This window comes from Miscanthus floridulus, unplaced genomic scaffold (assembly GCF_019320115.1).
Source record: "Miscanthus floridulus cultivar M001 unplaced genomic scaffold, ASM1932011v1 fs_172_1_2, whole genome shotgun sequence".
Taxonomy (NCBI): domain Eukaryota; kingdom Viridiplantae; phylum Streptophyta; class Magnoliopsida; order Poales; family Poaceae; genus Miscanthus; species Miscanthus floridulus.
Genome location: NW_027096332.1, coordinates 1 through 19049, shown reverse-complemented (window position 1 = coordinate 19049; position 19049 = coordinate 1). Strand labels below are relative to the sequence as shown.

The 19049-nt window shown below is 45.7% G+C and overlaps 3 protein-coding genes across 3 annotated transcripts; 2 read left to right on the top strand and 1 right to left on the bottom strand.

Annotated features, from left to right (window-relative positions):
* Nucleotides 1-4992: 4992 nt before the first annotated feature.
* On the top strand, nucleotides 4993-12906 carry LOC136530663 (uncharacterized). Its single transcript, XM_066523385.1, has 5 exons — nucleotides 4993-5370; nucleotides 5470-5552; nucleotides 5664-5740; nucleotides 12511-12636; nucleotides 12770-12906. Exons 1-5 carry the CDS (start codon nucleotides 5150-5152, stop codon nucleotides 12836-12838), a joined length of 576 nt encoding a protein of 191 aa, XP_066379482.1. The 5' UTR covers nucleotides 4993-5149; the 3' UTR covers nucleotides 12839-12906.
* LOC136530662 (uncharacterized) lies at nucleotides 5970-8897 on the top strand. Its single transcript, XM_066523383.1, has 3 exons — nucleotides 5970-6091; nucleotides 7651-8517; nucleotides 8625-8897. Exons 1-2 carry the CDS (start codon nucleotides 6055-6057, stop codon nucleotides 8241-8243), a joined length of 630 nt encoding a protein of 209 aa, XP_066379480.1. The 5' UTR covers nucleotides 5970-6054; the 3' UTR covers nucleotides 8244-8517; nucleotides 8625-8897.
* A 339-nt stretch (nucleotides 12907-13245) lies between the features above and the next one.
* LOC136530664 (arabinogalactan protein 1-like) lies at nucleotides 13246-13701 on the bottom strand. Its single transcript, XM_066523386.1, has one exon. It carries the CDS (start codon nucleotides 13625-13627, stop codon nucleotides 13247-13249), a length of 381 nt encoding a protein of 126 aa, XP_066379483.1. The 5' UTR covers nucleotides 13628-13701; the 3' UTR covers nucleotide 13246.
* Nucleotides 13702-19049: the final 5348 nt, after the last annotated feature.

Genomic DNA, 19049 nt, shown 5'->3' with positions numbered 1-19049 from the left:
TGTCCGGTGCTTAGCGATTCCACCACTGTCTCCTCCATGGATCTACGCCACCAATCTGCAGTCTCACCAATGAATCGATGGTGCGGTAGATGCCCACACAGCAGGCGGGATGGGAGGAGAGGGGCGCCGACGTTGCAGATGGAGGTGGGCATTGGACCACAGCGCGCGGGGAGGACCCATAACGAGGGTCACCGAGCCACTAGGCCACCTCCATGGCTCACCACTGAGGGGGAGCTCCGCATCAGCCATCATCACCGGTGGGGGTAGGGACTCCTCGGTGTGTGGAGGGCAGGAGTAGCCAACGCTATAGAGCGAGCTTCTTGGCGTCATGGCGGTCCTCATATGGCAGGCAATGGTAGCATTGATGTCCTCTATACAGCACCAGTAATAATTGTAAAAGTAGGGGCATGCATATATTTTTTTCTCTTTCTTGGTACTCCCTCTCAATCCTAAAATGACTCTTTTAATAGGACGGAGAGAGTACCTTTTTCTTAGGGCCTCTTTGTCACGGCTTATGTCGACTTCGGCTTTATATATTTTGCGTCAATCGAGGCACTGTAGCGTGAAGCTGTTTTGTAAGCCGGGGTTAAAATGAACTAGAAGCCGGGAAAAACCAGTTTTTCTGGCTTCACCGGTGAAGCCGTTTTGGATGAGCCTGTGCCAAAGAGAGCTTTAGAGTGCCAACGAATGCTCACGACAGAGGAGTAGTAGACCACCAAGAGCATATTCAATAGTGGTATAGACGACAGGAGAATAACAATCCAGGGTCTCTAGAGGAGATTAGGATAAAAAGAGTAGAATAGAAATGCCAGATAAGATAATAGATCGTTTTTATCCATTTGGTGTGCCTCAATCAGCTTTGGCCTTTCAGATTTATAGCTTCTGAGATCTTTCTTTGTGCTAGAGTTCGAGTACATTAGTATTTAAACTTGAACCGACTGAAGACCCAATTTGCTTCGTAAAAACTAGACCCTCAGGTTTTCATGAGCACGTACATTTTCAATAACCATAACTCTCTTATCCAAAGTCCAAATTGGGCTACCCACACAAGCATTTTGATCAGCCTTGATGAGAGCTATGCAATGGTTAAGTCCATATGGTAACTGCAGCTCATCTTCAGAATAAGACGTCCTTGTTTTGGAAACCAAATGTCCTAGTTTTCCTAGACCACCTAGTATCTGCCAATTTTCGTCGTCAATATATACCCCTAACCGGCCTTTTGGCAAAGTTTACATGCAAAACACCCTATTGGACAAAAAATGTCTAATGGCGAGGATATTAACAACACATCGGACATTTTTTAGTTTCTAAGGGCAACAATACTTTTATCTACCATCCCATTTGATCTACGTCGAGATGTTGTTGAAATAGGTTGCTTCAATTACATTACATTTTTCATGAGTTGTATTGACTTTGTTGGTATCAGCTCGACTTGTTGCCCCATAGAATAATTCTTGTGTATTCTTTATAGACCTCCTCTTCTCTGTGAGATAAGCTTTATTTTTAGACCGTGCTCCTTCATATAAACACACAAAGAGTAAAATTCACCAACGGTTTTAAAGTTGTCTAAGTGTCATCTAGGTCCCTAAAGTTCCAAAATGCATTTTTAGCTCCTTAAAGTTGTAAAGGGTCTCATCCGGATCCAAATGAGTAATTGCCCCACCCGCTATCCTACGTGACATAGGGTCTGAACAGATGTGTCTCACATGTCAGAGACAAATTTGCACCTTAAAAAATTATATTTTTTTCATATGACCTCGAACGAAGATAACTTTTATATGAAAATTGTAGACTTTGGTGAGAATCTACAACTTTCTATTTTTTGAGGTTTTTTCATTTGAGACCATTAAATACTAAAAAATATAAACATTCAAGGCTTCGAAAAATCATATCTTTTTGTATGATGTCGAATAAAGATACTTTGTATATTAAAACTGTAGCCCTCGGATAGTCTATAATTTTCTAGTTTTGAGGTTTTTTATTAAAGTTGTTTACATTTTAAAAAAATTTGATACAAAATGCTATTAATATTCTAATGAAACATTTAATTATTTTTTGAGCATCTTAACAACTTCAAATGACAAAATCAAAACTAGAAGTTTGCAGGCCTCATCGATGGCTACAATTCTAGTATACAAAATATCTTTATCGGACATCATACAAAAATGATACCATTTTTTAATGGTAATCCTAGCGCCCGGACATTCGGCGCGTGAGACGTGTCCGACGCCAATCCCAACCCCCCTGCCCCCCCCCCCCCCCCCCGCGTCACCCCGTTCCACCACCACGCCCCCTGTCACAAGTGCACGAAAACACTTTAAGTGCAACATCGCAAACGTATGAAAACTATGTAGTGCAACATAGGAATATGAATACTGCAACATCCCAAAAAGTATGTAGTGCAACATCGAAAGACATGTACTGTAACATCGAAAATTATGTGCTGCAACATCGCAAAAACATGTACTGCAATATCGAAAAAACATGTAATGCAACATCAGAAAATATGTACTGCAACATCAAACAATTATGTGCTGCAACATAAAAAATTATGTGCTGCAACATCAAAAACTATGTGCTGCAACATCGGAAAATGTGTACTGCAACATCGCAAAATCATCCATAAAACATGGAAAATGGGACCATTCGGAAAATATCTGTTGCAACAACCCAAAAATCTCATTGCAACATTATCTGTTGCAACATCCCCAAAAACCCATTGCAACATGGAGAAAACAACAAAAGGGCGTACGAACATCAAAGGAGATGGGTTCGAGGTGCAGCCTGCTTCGCCCGTGGCCCATCACCTCCAAGCTTGCTGGAGGGAGGAGGGAAGGACCCTGAGCTCGCCAGAACCTTAGCCACCGCTGCATCCCTTAGATCCAAAGGAGGAGGAGGAGGACGAGGGCTTAGATCCAGAGATGGAGGAGGAGGGCTCAGATTTAGAGAAGGACTGACCTACCCCGTTAGAGCTGCCGCCATCGTCCTCGTCTCCGGTGGGGGGCACATGAGCTGGGTTGCTGGGGAGCATAGGGTTGCATGGAGCTCGCGGAGGGGGAGGGAGGGATGGAGGGAGGGAGCACGGGCGAGCGGGGGCGACAGCGAGCTTGCGCGCTGGCGCTGGAGCTGGTGTGGGGATGGGGGAGCGAGCGGCAGAGTGGGGATGAGGATGAGGGAGAGCGTTGCAGGAGCTGATGAGGGCGGTCATGTTGCGGGAGAGCGTTCCATTTATGGTGGGTCCATATGGACGGGACGGACGCCCGCTCTATATCATTATCGTATTTTAAGGGAGCCCTGATACACGGTCAATATGCCGTTGAAACTTTATATTATTTTTGAGCAACTTAATGCCCTCAAATGGTAAAACTCAAAACTAGAAATTTACAGATCTCATTGAAAGATATAACTTTTATTTACAAAGTATCTTTATCCGACACCGTACAAAAAGCATATAATTTTTCTAATGCGATAAGTCCTGGTACGTAATTAATATACCACTGAAATTTTATATTATTGTTTGAACATCTTAACGATCTCAAATGATAAAATTTAAAACTAGAAAGTTGTAGATCTCATCGAAATCTATAATTTTCAAATAACAATAATCTTCATCTGACTTCATACAAGATAAATATGATTTTTCTAAAGTGGCAGACCCTAGTACGCGATTAATATGCTGCTGAAACTTTATATTATTTTTTAGCATCTTAACAACCTCTAATGAAACAAAATTAGAAAGTTCTAGATCCCATTGAGAGTTATGGATTTTTATAAAAGGCATCTTTAGAGGTCGTATGAAAAAAGATGTGATTTTTTAAGGTGGGGCTTTGCCACTGACATGTGAATCCCATCTTTCAAATCCGTGCCATGTATATAGTGGGTTGGGTAAACGTCAGTTTGAAACTGGATAATACCCGTTACAACTTCAGAGAGCCAAACAAGCATTTTGAAACTTTGGGAATCTAAATGACACATCCACACAACTACCGCCAGTGAATTCTACTCATATAAAAACGACAAACTAATGTTACTAAACATGTACCAACTATTTCACCTTGAGATTTTCATGACCCGCAGTCTGCAAAACTGCCTGCCTTTTATAGAATCTCTAGTAGCTGGCCCCGTTAACAATAAAAAGTAACTTGGTGCCTGTTTAGTTCCTAAAATTTTGCAAAATTTTTCAAGATTCCCCGTCACATCGAATCTTTGGACGCATGCATGAAGCATTAAATATAAATAAAAAATAAAACTAATTACACAGTTTAGACGAAATTCACGAGACGAATCTTTTAAGACTAATTAGACTATGATTGGACACTAATTGCCAAATAACAACGAAAAGTGCTACAGTACCATTTCCCAAAAAATTTCGCCAACTAAACAATGCCTTGGCCGAAAATTAAAGGCAAAGCCCACAAAAGGAACAGAAAGAGTTCACCAACAAAATAAGCAAGCTCCACTCAAAAAAAAAAAAAAAACAAGCACACGTGTCACAGTGGAGGAATGGCTCGCAGTAAAATTTCACAGTGATCAAAAGTAAGATTTGCCCAGCTAATGTCTATAACGCCAATTCCTAAAGAAAACGGGAAGTCTATAACATGCCGTCATAGGATTAAGTAGAACCGGACTTGTAAAAGAAAAAGAAATTAAAAAAAATGAAGGAGATACAAGCGAACGTTGTTGCTTGCAAGCTTCAGGTTTAGGCACCGGCATGCTAGCATGTCTGCTACTGCTATCCATCCATGCTTTATGCTTAGCGCCTTAGCGAGTAGTATGCCATGCAGTTCCCTATTGCTTCACGTTTTAGTAGCACGTTACTAGCGCTCGGTAGGGGCAGCCACTCCACCTGACACCGCATCCTTTTTGGCCTGGCAACGCTATATCTGATCCCGGAATCGACAGCCTTTGCACTGACGTGCACAGATCATTCACCCCAACCTCAGATCCATATCCATCAATTCCTTGCAAGCTAACAAATGGGCACGCTTTCAATCCTCACGCCATTGCCGGTGGCAATGTGTCCATCTTATTATTGATATATATACGCGCTCCTTCCACGTTGATCGATGTGCACAAGGACTCAGCGACCGGGTGTGACTGTTGAGCATCCAGAGATCATCGTCACCTGTAGATACTCCAGCAATCGGCCATGTCGTCTCTGGTCAGGTCGTTCGCGTCCCTCTACTGCCAGAAGCTGCGCTCCACCACCCGCCTCGGACCCGTGACGGCGGCGCCACCGCGTTTCCAGGCGATGAACCGACGGGGACTGTCAGCCTCCAGCGGCGCGGCAGACGCGAGACGTCCGCCGGCGGCTCTGCCGATGCCGAGCCAGCAGTCCCAACAACAGAAGCGGACGCCTTTCTTCACCTGGTGACTGTTTCTGTCCGTTGTACAGTTACTGATGGCTTCCTTTTTATTGTGTCCGGCTCCTAATCCTTGCATTTTCCTTTGCTGTATGTTATGTATCAGGGCAAGATTGGCCGTTGGCTCTATTCTTGCTGCCGCTACACCATTCCTGCATTCCAGATGGCCGTCGTTCCTGCGGATTCAGAGTAAGCAAACGAGCTCTGTTTCTGAAAAAACTCTGATGCAGGATATTGTCGCGTCCTGATCGGTCATCAACGATGCGAAAATTTAACTGGCTGGAGGCTGGCTGTGATCAGGTGAGGTGGAGATGGTGAAAGACACGGCGGAGGCAGTGGCGGAGGTCGTGGAGAAGGCGGCCACCGTTGCAGAGAAGGCTGTTAGATTGATCTCCTGACCAATAAGCCCAACAGTCTATTGGGCCTTGGTCTCGCGCCCTGATGGGGGGCGCCCAACCCTACATGGTTGGTGGGCCCCCGTCGCACTGCGCTATATAAAGAGGTGGGGGCCAGCGGCTCAAAGCACGAGGTTCGCCGTGAGCCGCAAAACCCCATCGACAAACCCTAATTCCGATCTCGAAGAGGGCGCGCAGCCAGCGACGGGAAGCCGCCACCGTCATCACCGACTCCACTGCGTCGCCTCTCTTCACCGACCGTCGTTGCCCGTGTGCAGTCTACATCGACGAACCTGATGGAGGCTACTGGATCCTCCACCCCTGCGGTCTCAGGTTCGGTACTCTTCCCTTTCTCTCCCTGTCTCTCTGTAGACCGTTCTACATGTCCTAGGATCTACCGTTTTACATGTTATACCGAATAGAACAGTCAAAGTCTAGATCTATGATCCTACAGTCTTAACAATGGTACCGGAGCCTACTAGCATGTAGATCTAGATAGGGGTAGAGAAAGAATGAGATCACGATCTCGGATCGGATCTAAAAGAACCCTAACCCTAATCGACCGCTCGGTGACTGACTGAGAAAAAGAAAGAACCGATTTCAAATCGGGGAAAAGTAAACAGTGGCCGTCCCAACCCTAATCCTAACCTAATCGTCAAATCGGGCTAAAATCCGAACAAATGAATCAAAGAAAGGGGAAGAGGGTGGCTCGGTCACCTCGCCGTCGAGCACGCTGGCGCGCGGGGGGAAAAGGAAAGGAAAGGAACCGATTTCAAATCGGAAAACCAAACCCTAACCCTAAAAGGAAGCCTACCTGGCTTTTACCCACCGCCGGCAGCATCGCCACCGCGCAGATAGGAGACCGCGGCGTCGCTCCCGAACGGCGCGCGGGACAGAGCCGAGATCCGCACTGCACCTCGCCAAGCGGTCACGGCAACAGGGCACCACCATGCGGCCCCTCGACGGCGGCGTGCTCAGCCTCGGGCGAGCACGCACGCCGGCGAGAGGGCGCTGGACGGTGCCACTCTTCTTCTCCCTCGGCCACTGAGGACGACTGCTGCTGCGGGTCTCTCCGAGCTACGCTGCGGGGTGAGAGAGAAGGAGAGGGAGAGAATGAACCTAGGGTTCAGGGAGCGACGGCGTTCGCTGGTTTTGATCCAGCGACATTGAAGGAGAGCCGTCGATCGGAGACGGACGGCCACGGGCGACTGGGCCAGCGCCGCAGCCCAGGCGGGATAGGGCACAAGGCCGAAATCCCGGCCCAGGCCCAGGTTGCGGCCTGGGCGCGGGGGAGAGAGCGCGCGCGGCTAGGCGCGGGGGTGCGCTGAGCGCGCGGATGGGCCGCGGCTGCTGGGTCGGTTTTGCTGGCGCGCGCGCGCGTGAGCAGGTCGTGGGCCACGCGTGTGCTGGTTGGGCCGAAATGGTCAAATGAATAGAAAAGTCACAGTTTTTGTTTTTCTTATTTTCCAGAAAAGATCAATTTGAATTGATTTTTTATGATAATTTTCTGTACAAAATTTATCCAACGATATTTTTTGTTCAGTAAATAGTAAATTTGCTTCTGGAAAATAGGAAAAAGATTATTAAATGCTAAAGTTTCCGCTGCGTATTTAAAGATGTGATTTTCATTATTAAATTCGAACCAACGAGAGAATTTAATTTTGAAAAATGGATATGTTTTAAATTGATTATAATATTGTTGTTATTCTGACCAACGTTGATTAATGGCAATATTATAATATTTTGTTATACATTAATTCTATTTCTGCCCAACGGTGATGTAGAATTAGTGTAGAAAATAATTGTATGTTTTAATTTTGACCAACGTTAAACTAAGGCATGCAATTATTGTTGTTATTTCTGTTCTCACCCTATTTGAATTATGTTTTCAGGAGGATACAACCTGATGAGTTGTATCAAAGAAATCCCCACTCTAAAAGGTGATAACTATATTGAGTGGAAGAAAAAGATAGACCTGGCCTTTATCCTCGCTGAGGTGGACTGGGTTGTCACCACACCGTGCCCCAAAGAACCTGTGGCACCGGTGAGGGAGACAGATGAGACTGATACTGCATGGCAGAACAGAGAGCGGGATTTTGCTCCCGTAAAGATGTCCTATGACCTTGAGCATAGGAAGTGGATCACTGCCAACAAGAAGTGTCTGGCAGTGATAAAGAACACAATTGAGCCTGCTATTGTGGGCTCAATTCCAGACTGTGACACGGTCACAGAGTACCTAGACAGAATAAAGAGTCAGTTCACTGGCTCTTCAAAGACATATGCAACCCAGTTGATTAAGCAGCTGGTTACAGAAATGTACTCTGGTGGCGGCAGTGGCATTAGAGAGCACATACTGAGAATGAGCAATCTGGCATCTAAGCTCAAACCAATGGATTTGGCACTCAAGGATGAGTTCCTTATTCATTTGATTTTTGCTTCTTTGCCCAAAGAATTTGACACATTTGTTGTTAATTACAACATATAGCCTGAAAAATGGGATTTAGAAAAGCTCATTGCCATGTGTGTGCAGGAGGAGGAAAGAATAAAAGTTTCACAAGGTGGTTCTGTCAACTACCTAAAAGATAAGAAAAAGAACTATAATAACAGCTCTTCCTCCAAATCATCTAGAAAAGGTCCCATGCAACAGTCTCAGAACCAGCAATTCCCAGTGGCTAAAGACCAGTGTCTCCACTGCAAGAAGACAGGGCATTATAAAAAGAATTGTCCTGATTTCTTAAAGATGATTATGAAGAATAAAGGTGAGAACATTATTACGTTCGTAAATGAATCCTTGTATGTAAAGTTTTCAAAATCTACTTGGTGGATTGATTCAGGTGCAACTATTCATGTTGCTAATTCATTACAGGGATTCCGTTCGATGAGAACTTTGCAAAGAAGCGAAAGTTTCATTAAAGTAGCAAATGGAGAACAAGCAGATGTTGAGGCCGTTGGTGATCTTCCGTTAGAGCTTGCTGATGGCTTCATAATTATTCTTAGAGATGTTCTTTATGTACCTTCTTTGCAAAGAAATTTGATTAGTGTTTCAAAGTTGGACCATGATGGTTATGATTGCCATTTTGGAAATGGCAAATGTCAGATATTGTTTAATAATAAATGTATTGGTCTTGCCTTCCGACAAGACGAGCTTTATTTGTTATCACTTCGTGAAAATGTTAATTCCGTATGTGATGTGAATGAAAATGTATCCTCATCGAACAATGGAAACAGAAAACGAAAGAGAGCTCAAGATGCGTTGTCGAAATTATGGCACTGTCGTTTAGGCCATATTTCGAGGGGGAGAATAGAAAGACTAGTTAAGAATGATATTCTTCCTCCATTAGAGCTCTCAGAGTTAGAACAATGTAGAGATTGCATAAAAGGAAAGTATGTAAAGAAAATTAAGAAAGATGCCAAACGAAGCGCAGGAATTCTACAGATTATTCACACAGACATATGTGGTCCTTTTCCTGTGAAAAGTGTGGATGGTTATGATTCATTCATAACATTCACAGACGATTACTCTCGTTTTGGCTACATTTATCCAATTAAAGAAAGAACAGAAGCGTTGGATACATTTAAAATATTTAAAGCAGAAGTTGAAAATCAGCATGATTTAAAGATTAAGATAGTCAGGTCTGACTGTGGAGGAGAGTACTACGGTCGGCATACCCCATATGGACAAGTTCCTGGACCTTTTGCAAGGTTCTTACAGGAGAATGGTATAGTCGCCCAGTATTCAACACCGGGCGAACCTCAGCAGAATGGAGTAGCTGAAAGGCGTAACCGTACCCTGATGGATATGGTGCGTAGTATGATAAGTTACTCCACTTTACCCATGAGTCTGTGGATGGAGGCGTTAAAAACCGCCATTCATATTCTCAATAGAGTACCAAGTAAGTCAGTGCCCAAAACACCGTATGAGTTGTGGACAGGAAGAGTACCCTCACTTAACCACTTGCGTGTGTGGGGGAGCCCTGCTGAGGCTAAAGTTTTTAACTCAAACATTGGGAAGCTAGATCCCAAAACAGTGAGTTGCCATTTCATTGGCTACCCAGAAAAGTCAAAAGGTTTTTGTTTCTACTGTCCTAACAGACATACAAAGTTTGTGGAAACGAGACACGCTGTCTTCCTAGAGGATGAAATGATTAGGGGGAGCATGGTAGCTCGAGAAATTGACCTTGAAGAGAAGCGGGTGTATGCACCCACTCCGATCATTCATGAGCCATTTTTCTCACTACCTGCTGTTGCTGCACCAACAGTACAGGACACTGTGGTGCCAGCACCTGTTGTTATCCCGCCTGTGGCAACAATGAATGATGATGAGGAACCTGTGCCTCAGGATCCTATAGAACCTATGGCCACACATGAGGGGGAGCAACAACAGCCTCAAACAGAAAATGTGCCAATTGAGGAGGCCCCTAGAAGGTCTCAAAGAGTTAGAAAATCAGCTATTCCTGCTGATTATGAAGTGTACAACACTGAAGAATTTCAAATGGAGGATGATCCCACCTCATTTGAAGAAGCCATGAAAAGTGATCATTCATCAAAGTGGCTTGAGGCCATGGAAGATGAGATGAGATCAATGAATGCAAATAAAGTTTGGGATTTAGAAATAATTCCTAAAGAAGCCAAAACAGTAGGCTGTAAATGGGTCTACAAAACAAAACTTGACTCTCAAGGGAATATAGAGAGATATAAAGCCCGACTTGTGGCAAAAGGCTTTACACAAAGAGAAGGGATTGATTACAACGAGACCTTTTCTCCAGTCTCATGTAAGAATTCTTTCAGAATCATAATAGTATTAGTGGCACATTACGATATGGAATTACATCAGATGGATGTAAAAACGGCATTTCTCAACGGAGACTTAGATGAAAATGTTTACATGGCACAACCAAAAGGTTTTGTCATGGAAGGAAAAGAACGTTTGGGATGCTGCCTAAAGAAATCTATTTATGGATTAAAACAAGCTTCAAGACAGTGGTACTTGAAGTTTGATCAGACAATAAAGAATTTTGGGTTTAAAGATAATTTTGAGGACAATTGTGTCTATGCAAAGTTTAAGAATGGGAAGTTTATCTTCCTTGTCCTGTATGTGGATGATATCTTACTTGCTAGTAGTGATGTCAGTCTACTACTGGAAACAAAGAAGTTTTTGTCCTCAAAGTTTGATATGAAAGATCTTGGTGAAGCTTCGTTCGTTCTAGGGATCGAGATTCACCGAGATAGAAGTAAAGGGGTATTAGAACTGTCACAAAAGGCATACATAGAAAAAGTCTTAAAGAAATTCAGTATGCACAAATGTAGTCCCTCACCTGCTCCTATAGTCAAGGGCGACAGATATGGGGATTTTCAATGCCCTAGGAACCAATATGAGATCGATCAAATAAAAGTGGTTCCATATGCTTCAGCTGTCGGAAGCTTGCAATATGCTCAAGTATGTACGCGCCCTGACTTGGCATTTGTTACCGGGTTACTTGGCAGATTCCAGAGCAATCCTGGAATAGAAAACTGGAAATTGGTAAAGAAAGTCTTGCGTTATTTGCAAGGAACGAAAGGCCTCATGATGACGTATAGAAGATCTGATTCACTCCATATAGTGGGATATTCAGATTCTGATTATGCGGGAGATAATAGAAAATCCACGTCTGGATATGTGTTTACTCTCGCAGGGGGAGCTATTTCATGGAAAAGCTCAAAACAAACCGTCACTACATCGTCCACAATGTATGCCGAGTTTGTAGCGTGTTATGAGGCAACGGGGCAGGTGAACTGGCTAAAGAAGTTCATACCCGGTTTGAAGGTGGTTGACGACATCAATAGACCACTGAAATTATACTGCGATAATAATCCAGCAGTACAATATGCTCACAACAATAGGTCAAGTGGTGCTGCCAAACACATTGACATAAAGTATTATGTTGTGAAGGATAAAGTCCGGGATCAGATGATAAGTCTTGAGCATATAAGTACCGAAAAGATGCTCGCGGATTCGCTTACAAAAGGCTTACCACCCAACGTGTTCAGAGAACATGTAGCCGGCATGGGTTTAAGGGAAAGCCTATGATTCCTGGACTATAAAGGGCCCAAAAGTTAAAGTAACTATTTCAGATCAGAGACGTGCATTGTAGCTGTTAAATCTATCGGCGATTGACCGTGACGATGAGACATGCTCTATGCATCATCTGTGAAGAAATGAGTAAGGATAAAATGATTGAAGTTTTAAAGTTTAAAGATAAAAGTAATAGTGAGATCAAGGAGGAGAATGTTAGATTGATCTCCTGACCAATAAGCCCAACGGCCTATTGGGCCTTGGTCTCGCGTCCTGATCGGGGGCGCCCAACCCTACATGGTTGGTGGGCCCCCGTCGCACTGCGCTATATAAAGAGGTGGGGGCCGGCGGCTCAAAGTACGAGGTTCGCCGTGAGCCGCAAACCCCACTGACAAACCCTAGACCGATCTAAGAGGGCGCGCAGCCAGCGACGGGAAGCTCCGCTGATCCTCGCCGTCGTCACTGCTACGCTCGACCGCACTGCATCGACGTCCGTGCAACCTCTACTTCACCCGTCGCTGCCCGTGTGCTGCCTCCATCACCGAAGCTGATATGGCCAGCTCCACGACTCTCTCCGAGGGCTCAGGTTAAACTCCACCACCTCTCTCCTCGTCTCTCTGTTCTTTCTTCTATGTTCATCCCGTATTCAAAGAAAGAACCCTAGATCTACTGCCAGAGATCCTAAGTAAAATTAACAAAGGCGTCGTCGGAAGTGGCCGAGCAGCTGCCCGAGAACGGGAGGCTAAGGGCGGCGGCCGTCCTCCTGGAGCATGCGTCCAAGGAAGTCGGCGAGGAGGCACACCTTGCACAGGACATCCTCCACAAGGTACACACAGAGCTTGCGGTCCCAAGCAATGAAGCAACACAACTTTTTTACACAAGGAAGTCCTGTGTTTCTACTTGTTGTGCAAACGCTACTACCAGATGCATCCCTGATTAAACACAACTTGTTGATGCAGGTCGACGAAATTGAGGAGGACGTGAAGGCCATCATGGATCACAGCAAGCATGCAAGGGTACACGACTGACATCTCAGCAGAGCTAGCATGAAAGAAAGAAAAAACAGTTCCAGAGTCCTTTCTCAATTCTCAACTAGGGAAATCATAAGAAAGGCAAGGATTTTTAAGCCTGGGCCGCTGTTACGGTTTTGTTTGACTGATGAAGTTGTCTGTTGCTGTTGTAAATCCCTAGTACTTGTAAGAAGAAATTGGTAATGAAAGAATATAATCTGCTTATATAAGCAAACAAACAAACACAGCTCCCGTCAGAAAATTGATAGGATCACACATCCTCATCATCTCTGTCTCAAGCCTTTAAAGAACAAACAAACAAACAAATAAATAATGGATCGCAAAACAGAGTATCAACAACAGCAAAGCAGAGCAGAGCCGCGCAGGTGCAGCTCCTCCACGAATGCGGCTGCAGATGTCTAGAGTCTAGAACACGACGGCGGCTGCCACAGCCCCGGCGATGACGAAGAAGCCGGCAGCGGAGGCAGACGTGGCGGTGCTCTTCTCCGTGATGGGCGCGGCCGCCGGAGTCAGAGCGGAGGCTCCCGCCGGGGCCGTCGCGTCGCCGACTCCCGCGCCGATGGGGCTCGCGGCCGGTGCGTCCGCGGAGGGCGCGGACACCGGCGCCATCGCGGGAGGCGAGGGCGGGGAGGCCGTGGGGGCCCTGGTCGGCGGCGGCGGGAGAGGGGCCATCTTGGGTGGCGCCGGCGCCGGCGCGCGCTTGGGCGACGCGGCCGGGGCCTGCGCCGTGGCCGCGACGGCGAAGACGGCGAGGAAGGCAACGAGGACGGCAGCGAGGCGGGCCATCTGTGTCACAAGTGAGTGAGTGAGTGAGTGCAGCAAGCGGCGGAAAGGACGGAAGATGGGGCGCCGCTGCTGCTGCTGGAATCTTGAGGAAGGCCGCAGGGGACGACGACGTATTTATAGGCGGCGCTGCCCGCTGGCGTCGTTTTTGAATGCTTTTGGGTTGTCATTAGCCGTTGGGCCTGATTCCTTGTGCCCAGTGCAACGGCGGAACACCGGGACCAGCTCGGGATGATGGGACATGGGACCGGGGGATCGCACGCAACGGCTAGTTGCGAGTGAGCCGGGGCGGCCGGATCATGGACGGACAGCGGAGATGGCGGCCCTCCTCGCCGTGGGCCGTGGCTGAGGCCAGCTAGCCGTTGCGTGTTAAGAGTACCTTTTTTTAGCCTCGTCGTGCATAAAGATAAAGCCGTTGTCGCTGGCCGGCTTTCACGGCCTGTTAGACTGGCAAGGGAAACCAAATGATGCCGCCCACGACGCCGCCGCACCAAAGCGCGCCCGGTGGATTTCCGTTCGTTAGATCTGGAAGGTCACGGAGACGGAGGATGGGTCATGGGTGCTGTGTTCAAAAGCACTCGTGTCATGAGATGCACTATGCTGTCACGAACTTTGACAAGATAACTGGGATTTGGGAAGAACAGGAATGGGGATTTGGGAAGGAGAGGAAGGATTCAGTTGGGAGTTTGTTATTTCATTTCATGCGTAAGGCCCTGTTTAGTTCCTCCTCAAACTCAAAATATTCTGAATTTTGGCTTAACATTCTGGGAAATGGATCTAAACACCACCCTGGATATTTTTGAAAAAGATACCCATTCTGAATTATGGATTCTGGAGTCTAGAGGTCAAAATAAGCCCAAATTGGCCCATCTCGCCCACTGCCCCCTCGCCCATTGCCCCTCACCCGAACCTTTCTCCCCGACTCGGCACGGGAGCCGCCGCTGGGCACGGGAGCCCCCGCTGCCACTCTTTCTCCCCGAGTGCACGGGAGCTGCCGCCGCCGCTCGCCCACGCTCGGCCACTGCCGGAGCCCGAACCCTACCCTACCGTCGCCGCAGCAGCACAGGAGCCACCACCGCCACCTCTTTCTATCCGCAGCACAGGAGCCGCCACCGCTCTCCCACCGCCACCTCTCCTCCCCTGATCTACCCTCTCCTCCTCGGTTCCGGTTCCGAGCTTGCCGCATGGACGGGTACAACGGCGACGTCTTCTTCCACGGCGACGACGACGGCCACGGTGATGGCCACAGCTACGGCAGCATCGACGCCACCAGGGACTTCCTGTCGCAGCCGCTCCCCACCGCCGACAGCTATCAAGGCTACAGTCAGGCGTCCTTCACCGGCCATGGATCCAGCCACTTCGCTTCTCCCCGTACAAGCATGGCGGTCCTCGACCTCAACTCGCAGGGCAGCCAATGGCCGCCCATGGGAGGGTACCAGGGCCTCCTTCGCTTCGGTCTTCAAGGTGGAGATGTCGACGGCCCCAATGCCTCCCCTCCCATTGGAGCCCACAGCGCAAGCCGAAGTGTTGGAGCTAGAGGTGTTGGCTTCCGTGCTCCTCGCAGCACTGGAGTTGGAGCTGGGTCCGGGTGCGCTACCTCGACGTTCTCCGGTGGTGGCCGTGGTAGTGGTGTGCCGGCTGTTGGTCGCGGCGCATCACAAAGAAGCCTCCACGGCCCGCAGCAGAAGTCTACCTCCGGCGTGGCAGAAGGCTCCATGGCCCGCGGTAGATGTCCTCGGGTGCTAGCCGTCGCGGAGGACAACTTCGCGTTCAACGCCTCCAACGACGGTGACGACGTCGAGATCCTACCCAACGCTCCAAGGGTATTTTTCTTAGCTGTACCATTACATTCTTGCAATGTTGATATATGTGTAGCGTCTGCTCCTAGCTAGCTAGGTCATCATCTGGCGAGATATATGTGTAGTTTCTGATTTGATATATGCTCTTCTGTGGTTCACAATTTCATAGTACTAGTGTCGCCAACAATCAGAGTTAGTTGTTATCCGTTAGTGATTGTGCACAATGCCTGTAGCTAATCTTTCATTAGCTAATGCTGTATGCAGTCTCTCATGAACTGACAGTCTTTCATTGTTAGCTAATACTGTGTCTAGTTATATATATTTTAGTCTATAATCCATGTATGGCTTGTAGCAATAGAGAAAAGTAGGGGAATACAAAGAGAGTGATTTCAGTCTATAAGAGTGTCTAGTTATATATATTTCAGTCTATAAGAGTGTAGTGTTCTCTCACTGTTGTAATTGATGCTCTTAGTATGGTGGACTTATCTGGAAGAACTAGCATTGTTTCAGAATCATCACCTGGTGTATTCCTTCAGGTTGTTATGAAGTACATTATTGGAAAATGCAATCATTTAAGTCATTAGTTGTCTTGAGTAATGAAAGTGCTGCACATCTAAACATCCTGATTACTATCAATACATTCAATTTACTGAAAACCTTGTATTACTTACAACATGTCCTTATTGGGACCCTAACTACATCTGGGGTGATAAACCCAATAGTGTCCTGCCTTGATCAACTAGAAGAGCATCAATTACTATCGATCAGTTCATAAGTTCATCCATGCATATGTATGACTTTTGTGGTTGGCTAACACATATGCACACATATACATATATTTCAGGTTGAGTTCAATTTAAGATAATTTAGCCCTGTTTGTTTATTTTTTCCTGGAATAAAATAATCTGAACTGAAGGCTATGATTCTTCAGCATGATTCTTAGCTCAAATTTTCTTATGCATGTTTTAGACTATTAAAAGTAGGGCTGATTGGAATGAGGACAATACAGAGAAGCTATGTATGATCTGGTGTAACTAGATTGACATTGGTAACTACACAAAAGGTACAATGACCAAGGCAGGAATGAGGGAGGTCATTAGGCAGTACACTAATGCTACTGGCAAAGTGCACGACAGAGAACAGATAATGTTTAGGTACAGGCAGCTCAAGGCTCTGTGGCAATTTATAAAGCAACTGAAGACTGATACAGGACTAGGCCGTAACTCTGATGGGACTGTCATTGCAGATGATGAGTGGTGGGAATCAAAGACTAAGGTTATGCTCCAATCTTCTTTGTTCTTACTACACTATCCATGATGCTCCAATCTTCTCACACTACCAAGTGCTGCAGGGTAAGGCTGATTGGAAGAAGCTGAAACATGGATGGCCACATTACATGCCCCAGTTGGAGCAAATGTTTGAAGGTGTAGTAGTTGATGGTTCCACAGCTTATGTTCCTAGTGCAAATGAAGAATTTGAGGAGGAGGAGGAGGAGGAGACATCACTAAATGTTTAGACCCCAGTCAGCAGTAATAGCAACAAGAGGGCCAGTACTGCTAGTACTTGTGCCTCTGGTCCCAACAAAAAGTCCAAGTCCAAAAACCAAGCTATCAAGCTAATGGACAAGGTTATCAGTGAGCAAACCAGGATTAGTAAAGACAGGAACAAGATGATGGAAAGACACATTGAACTGTAGGAAAGGAAGGCTGAAATGAAGCCAATCATGAAGAAAAGATGCAGGGAAGAAAAGAGAAAGGAAGAGGAAGATGAAGTTGAAATTGTGCAGCAGATGGCAAGGGACTGTGGTGTTCAACCAAATAATATAAGGCTGTGGTACACTGTCCTGCAGATCTACAAGGACAAGAAGACTATGACTTTCTTCAAGAAGACTAATCCAGATGCAAGGAAGGGGTTCATTGAATACTATGCCAGTGTCAACAACTAGTCCTGTGTGTCAATGTCTGTCATCCAGAGTCATGTGTGTGTCATTTGAACTATGTGATGTGTGTGTCATTTGAAATAAGTCATGTATGTGTGTGAACTAAGTGATGTGTGTGATTCGAAGTTATTCTGTGCTGTCAGTACTATGTGAACTAAGTCATGTATGTGATGTCAGTACTCACTATTTATTGAATACTTGCATGTATGTGATGTGTGTGTCATTTGAACTATGTGAACTAAGTCACGTATGGATGTCAGTACTCACTATTTATTGAATACTTGTAGATTTAGTACTCACTATTTATTCTAAGCTGCTTAAGTTATTTTGAATGGTGTCACTACTAACTATTTCATGTATCCAATTTGTCAGGTACTTGAAACAACAATGGATGTGAGCAGCTCAAGCAAGTCAAGTAGCTCCAGCAGTTCAAGTAGTTCCAGCAGCTCTGATTCAAGTGATGATGAAGTAACCAGCATGCTTGTGGATGATGAAGGTTCTCATTTAACTAGTGGTATGCTTCTTTTTGCTCTGCATACTAAAAAATATCTATCTAGATCAGAGTATAGAATACCATTGGTACCTAGGATAAAGTGGGTAGAGAGAAAGCTATCAAACAGAGAGAGCTGCTACAAAATGTTTAGGATGACCCCAACTTTGTTCTACAAACTCCATGAAAAGCTAGAGTCTTATGGCCTAAAATCCACTAATAAGTGTTCCTCTATTGAAGCATTAGGAATGTTCTTGTGGATGGTTGGAGCACCACAGTCAGTTAGGCAGGCTGAGGATAGATTTGAGAGGTCACTAGGTACAATTCATAACAACTTCATGAAAGTGTTGAAATATGTTTGCAAGCTAGCTACAGAAATCATCTGCCCAAGGGACCCAAGTTTCAGTTATATGCATCCTAGATTGCAGAATCCTAGATTCTCTCCCTTTTTTTAACAATTGTATTGGAGCAATAGATGGCACTCACATACCAGTAATCGTAGACAAGGATTTGAGTGGTTCAACACTTGTGCCGCAAGAACATTACAACCCAGAACGTCATGGGCTTGCTGTGATTTTGACATGAAGGTTTACATTTGTGCTTTACTGGATGGCCTGGTTCTGTACATGACATGAGGAGTATTCAATGATGCTATGGTTCAAATGGAGCAATAAGTTCCGACAAGTCCATCCATCGAGGTACACATTTTGTATTTGAGGTAGTTCTATTTCTATTTGAGTTAATGGAAGCTAACCGCAATTCATAATTGTGCAGAAAAGTTTTACTAGTGGACTCTGGTACCCAAACCATCTGGGATACCTTGCACCGTTCAAGGGAACCAAATATCATCTTCTGGAGTACCGTGATGGCCCGGAGCCCGAAGGTAAAAATGAAATCTTCAACTTCACACATTCATCGCTTAGGAATGTGATAGAGAGGTGTTTTGGAGTACTGAAAATGAAATGGAGGATTCTGCTAGGGATCCCTGCTTATCCTCCACATGTCCAGACCAAAATAGTTGTTGCTTGCATGGCACTACATAACTTCATTAGAGCTAGTGGATTAGTGGATAGGGACTTTGCACTTTGTGATCGTGATGAGAATTACGTCCCACCTGAAGCGTCATACTCTCAGCCATGAACTACTCCACACCGTCAAGGGAAGATGCAGAAGTGATGAATGCGTTTGCGAATCGAT

Excerpts from the sequence above, each read along its gene's own strand:
- LOC136530663 (XM_066523385.1), top strand. The coding sequence starts at position 5,150 with ATGTCGTCTCTGGTCAGGTCGTTCGCGTCCCTCTACTGCCAGAAGCTG. Across the intron at positions 5,741-12,510 it reads CGGCCACCGTTGCAGAGAAG|GCGTCGTCGGAAGTGGCCGA; the intron begins GCTGTTAGATTG and ends AAATTAACAAAG. Across the intron at positions 12,637-12,769 it reads CACAGGACATCCTCCACAAG|GTCGACGAAATTGAGGAGGA; the intron begins GTACACACAGAG and ends TTGTTGATGCAG.
- LOC136530662 (XM_066523383.1), top strand. The coding sequence starts at position 6,055 with ATGGAGGCTACTGGATCCTCCACCCCTGCGGTCTCAG. Across the intron at positions 6,092-7,650 it reads CTCCACCCCTGCGGTCTCAG|GAGGATACAACCTGATGAGT; the intron begins GTTCGGTACTCT and ends TTATGTTTTCAG.
- LOC136530664 (XM_066523386.1), bottom strand. The coding sequence starts at position 13,627 with ATGGCCCGCCTCGCTGCCGTCCTCGTTGCCTTCCTCGCCGTCTTCGCC.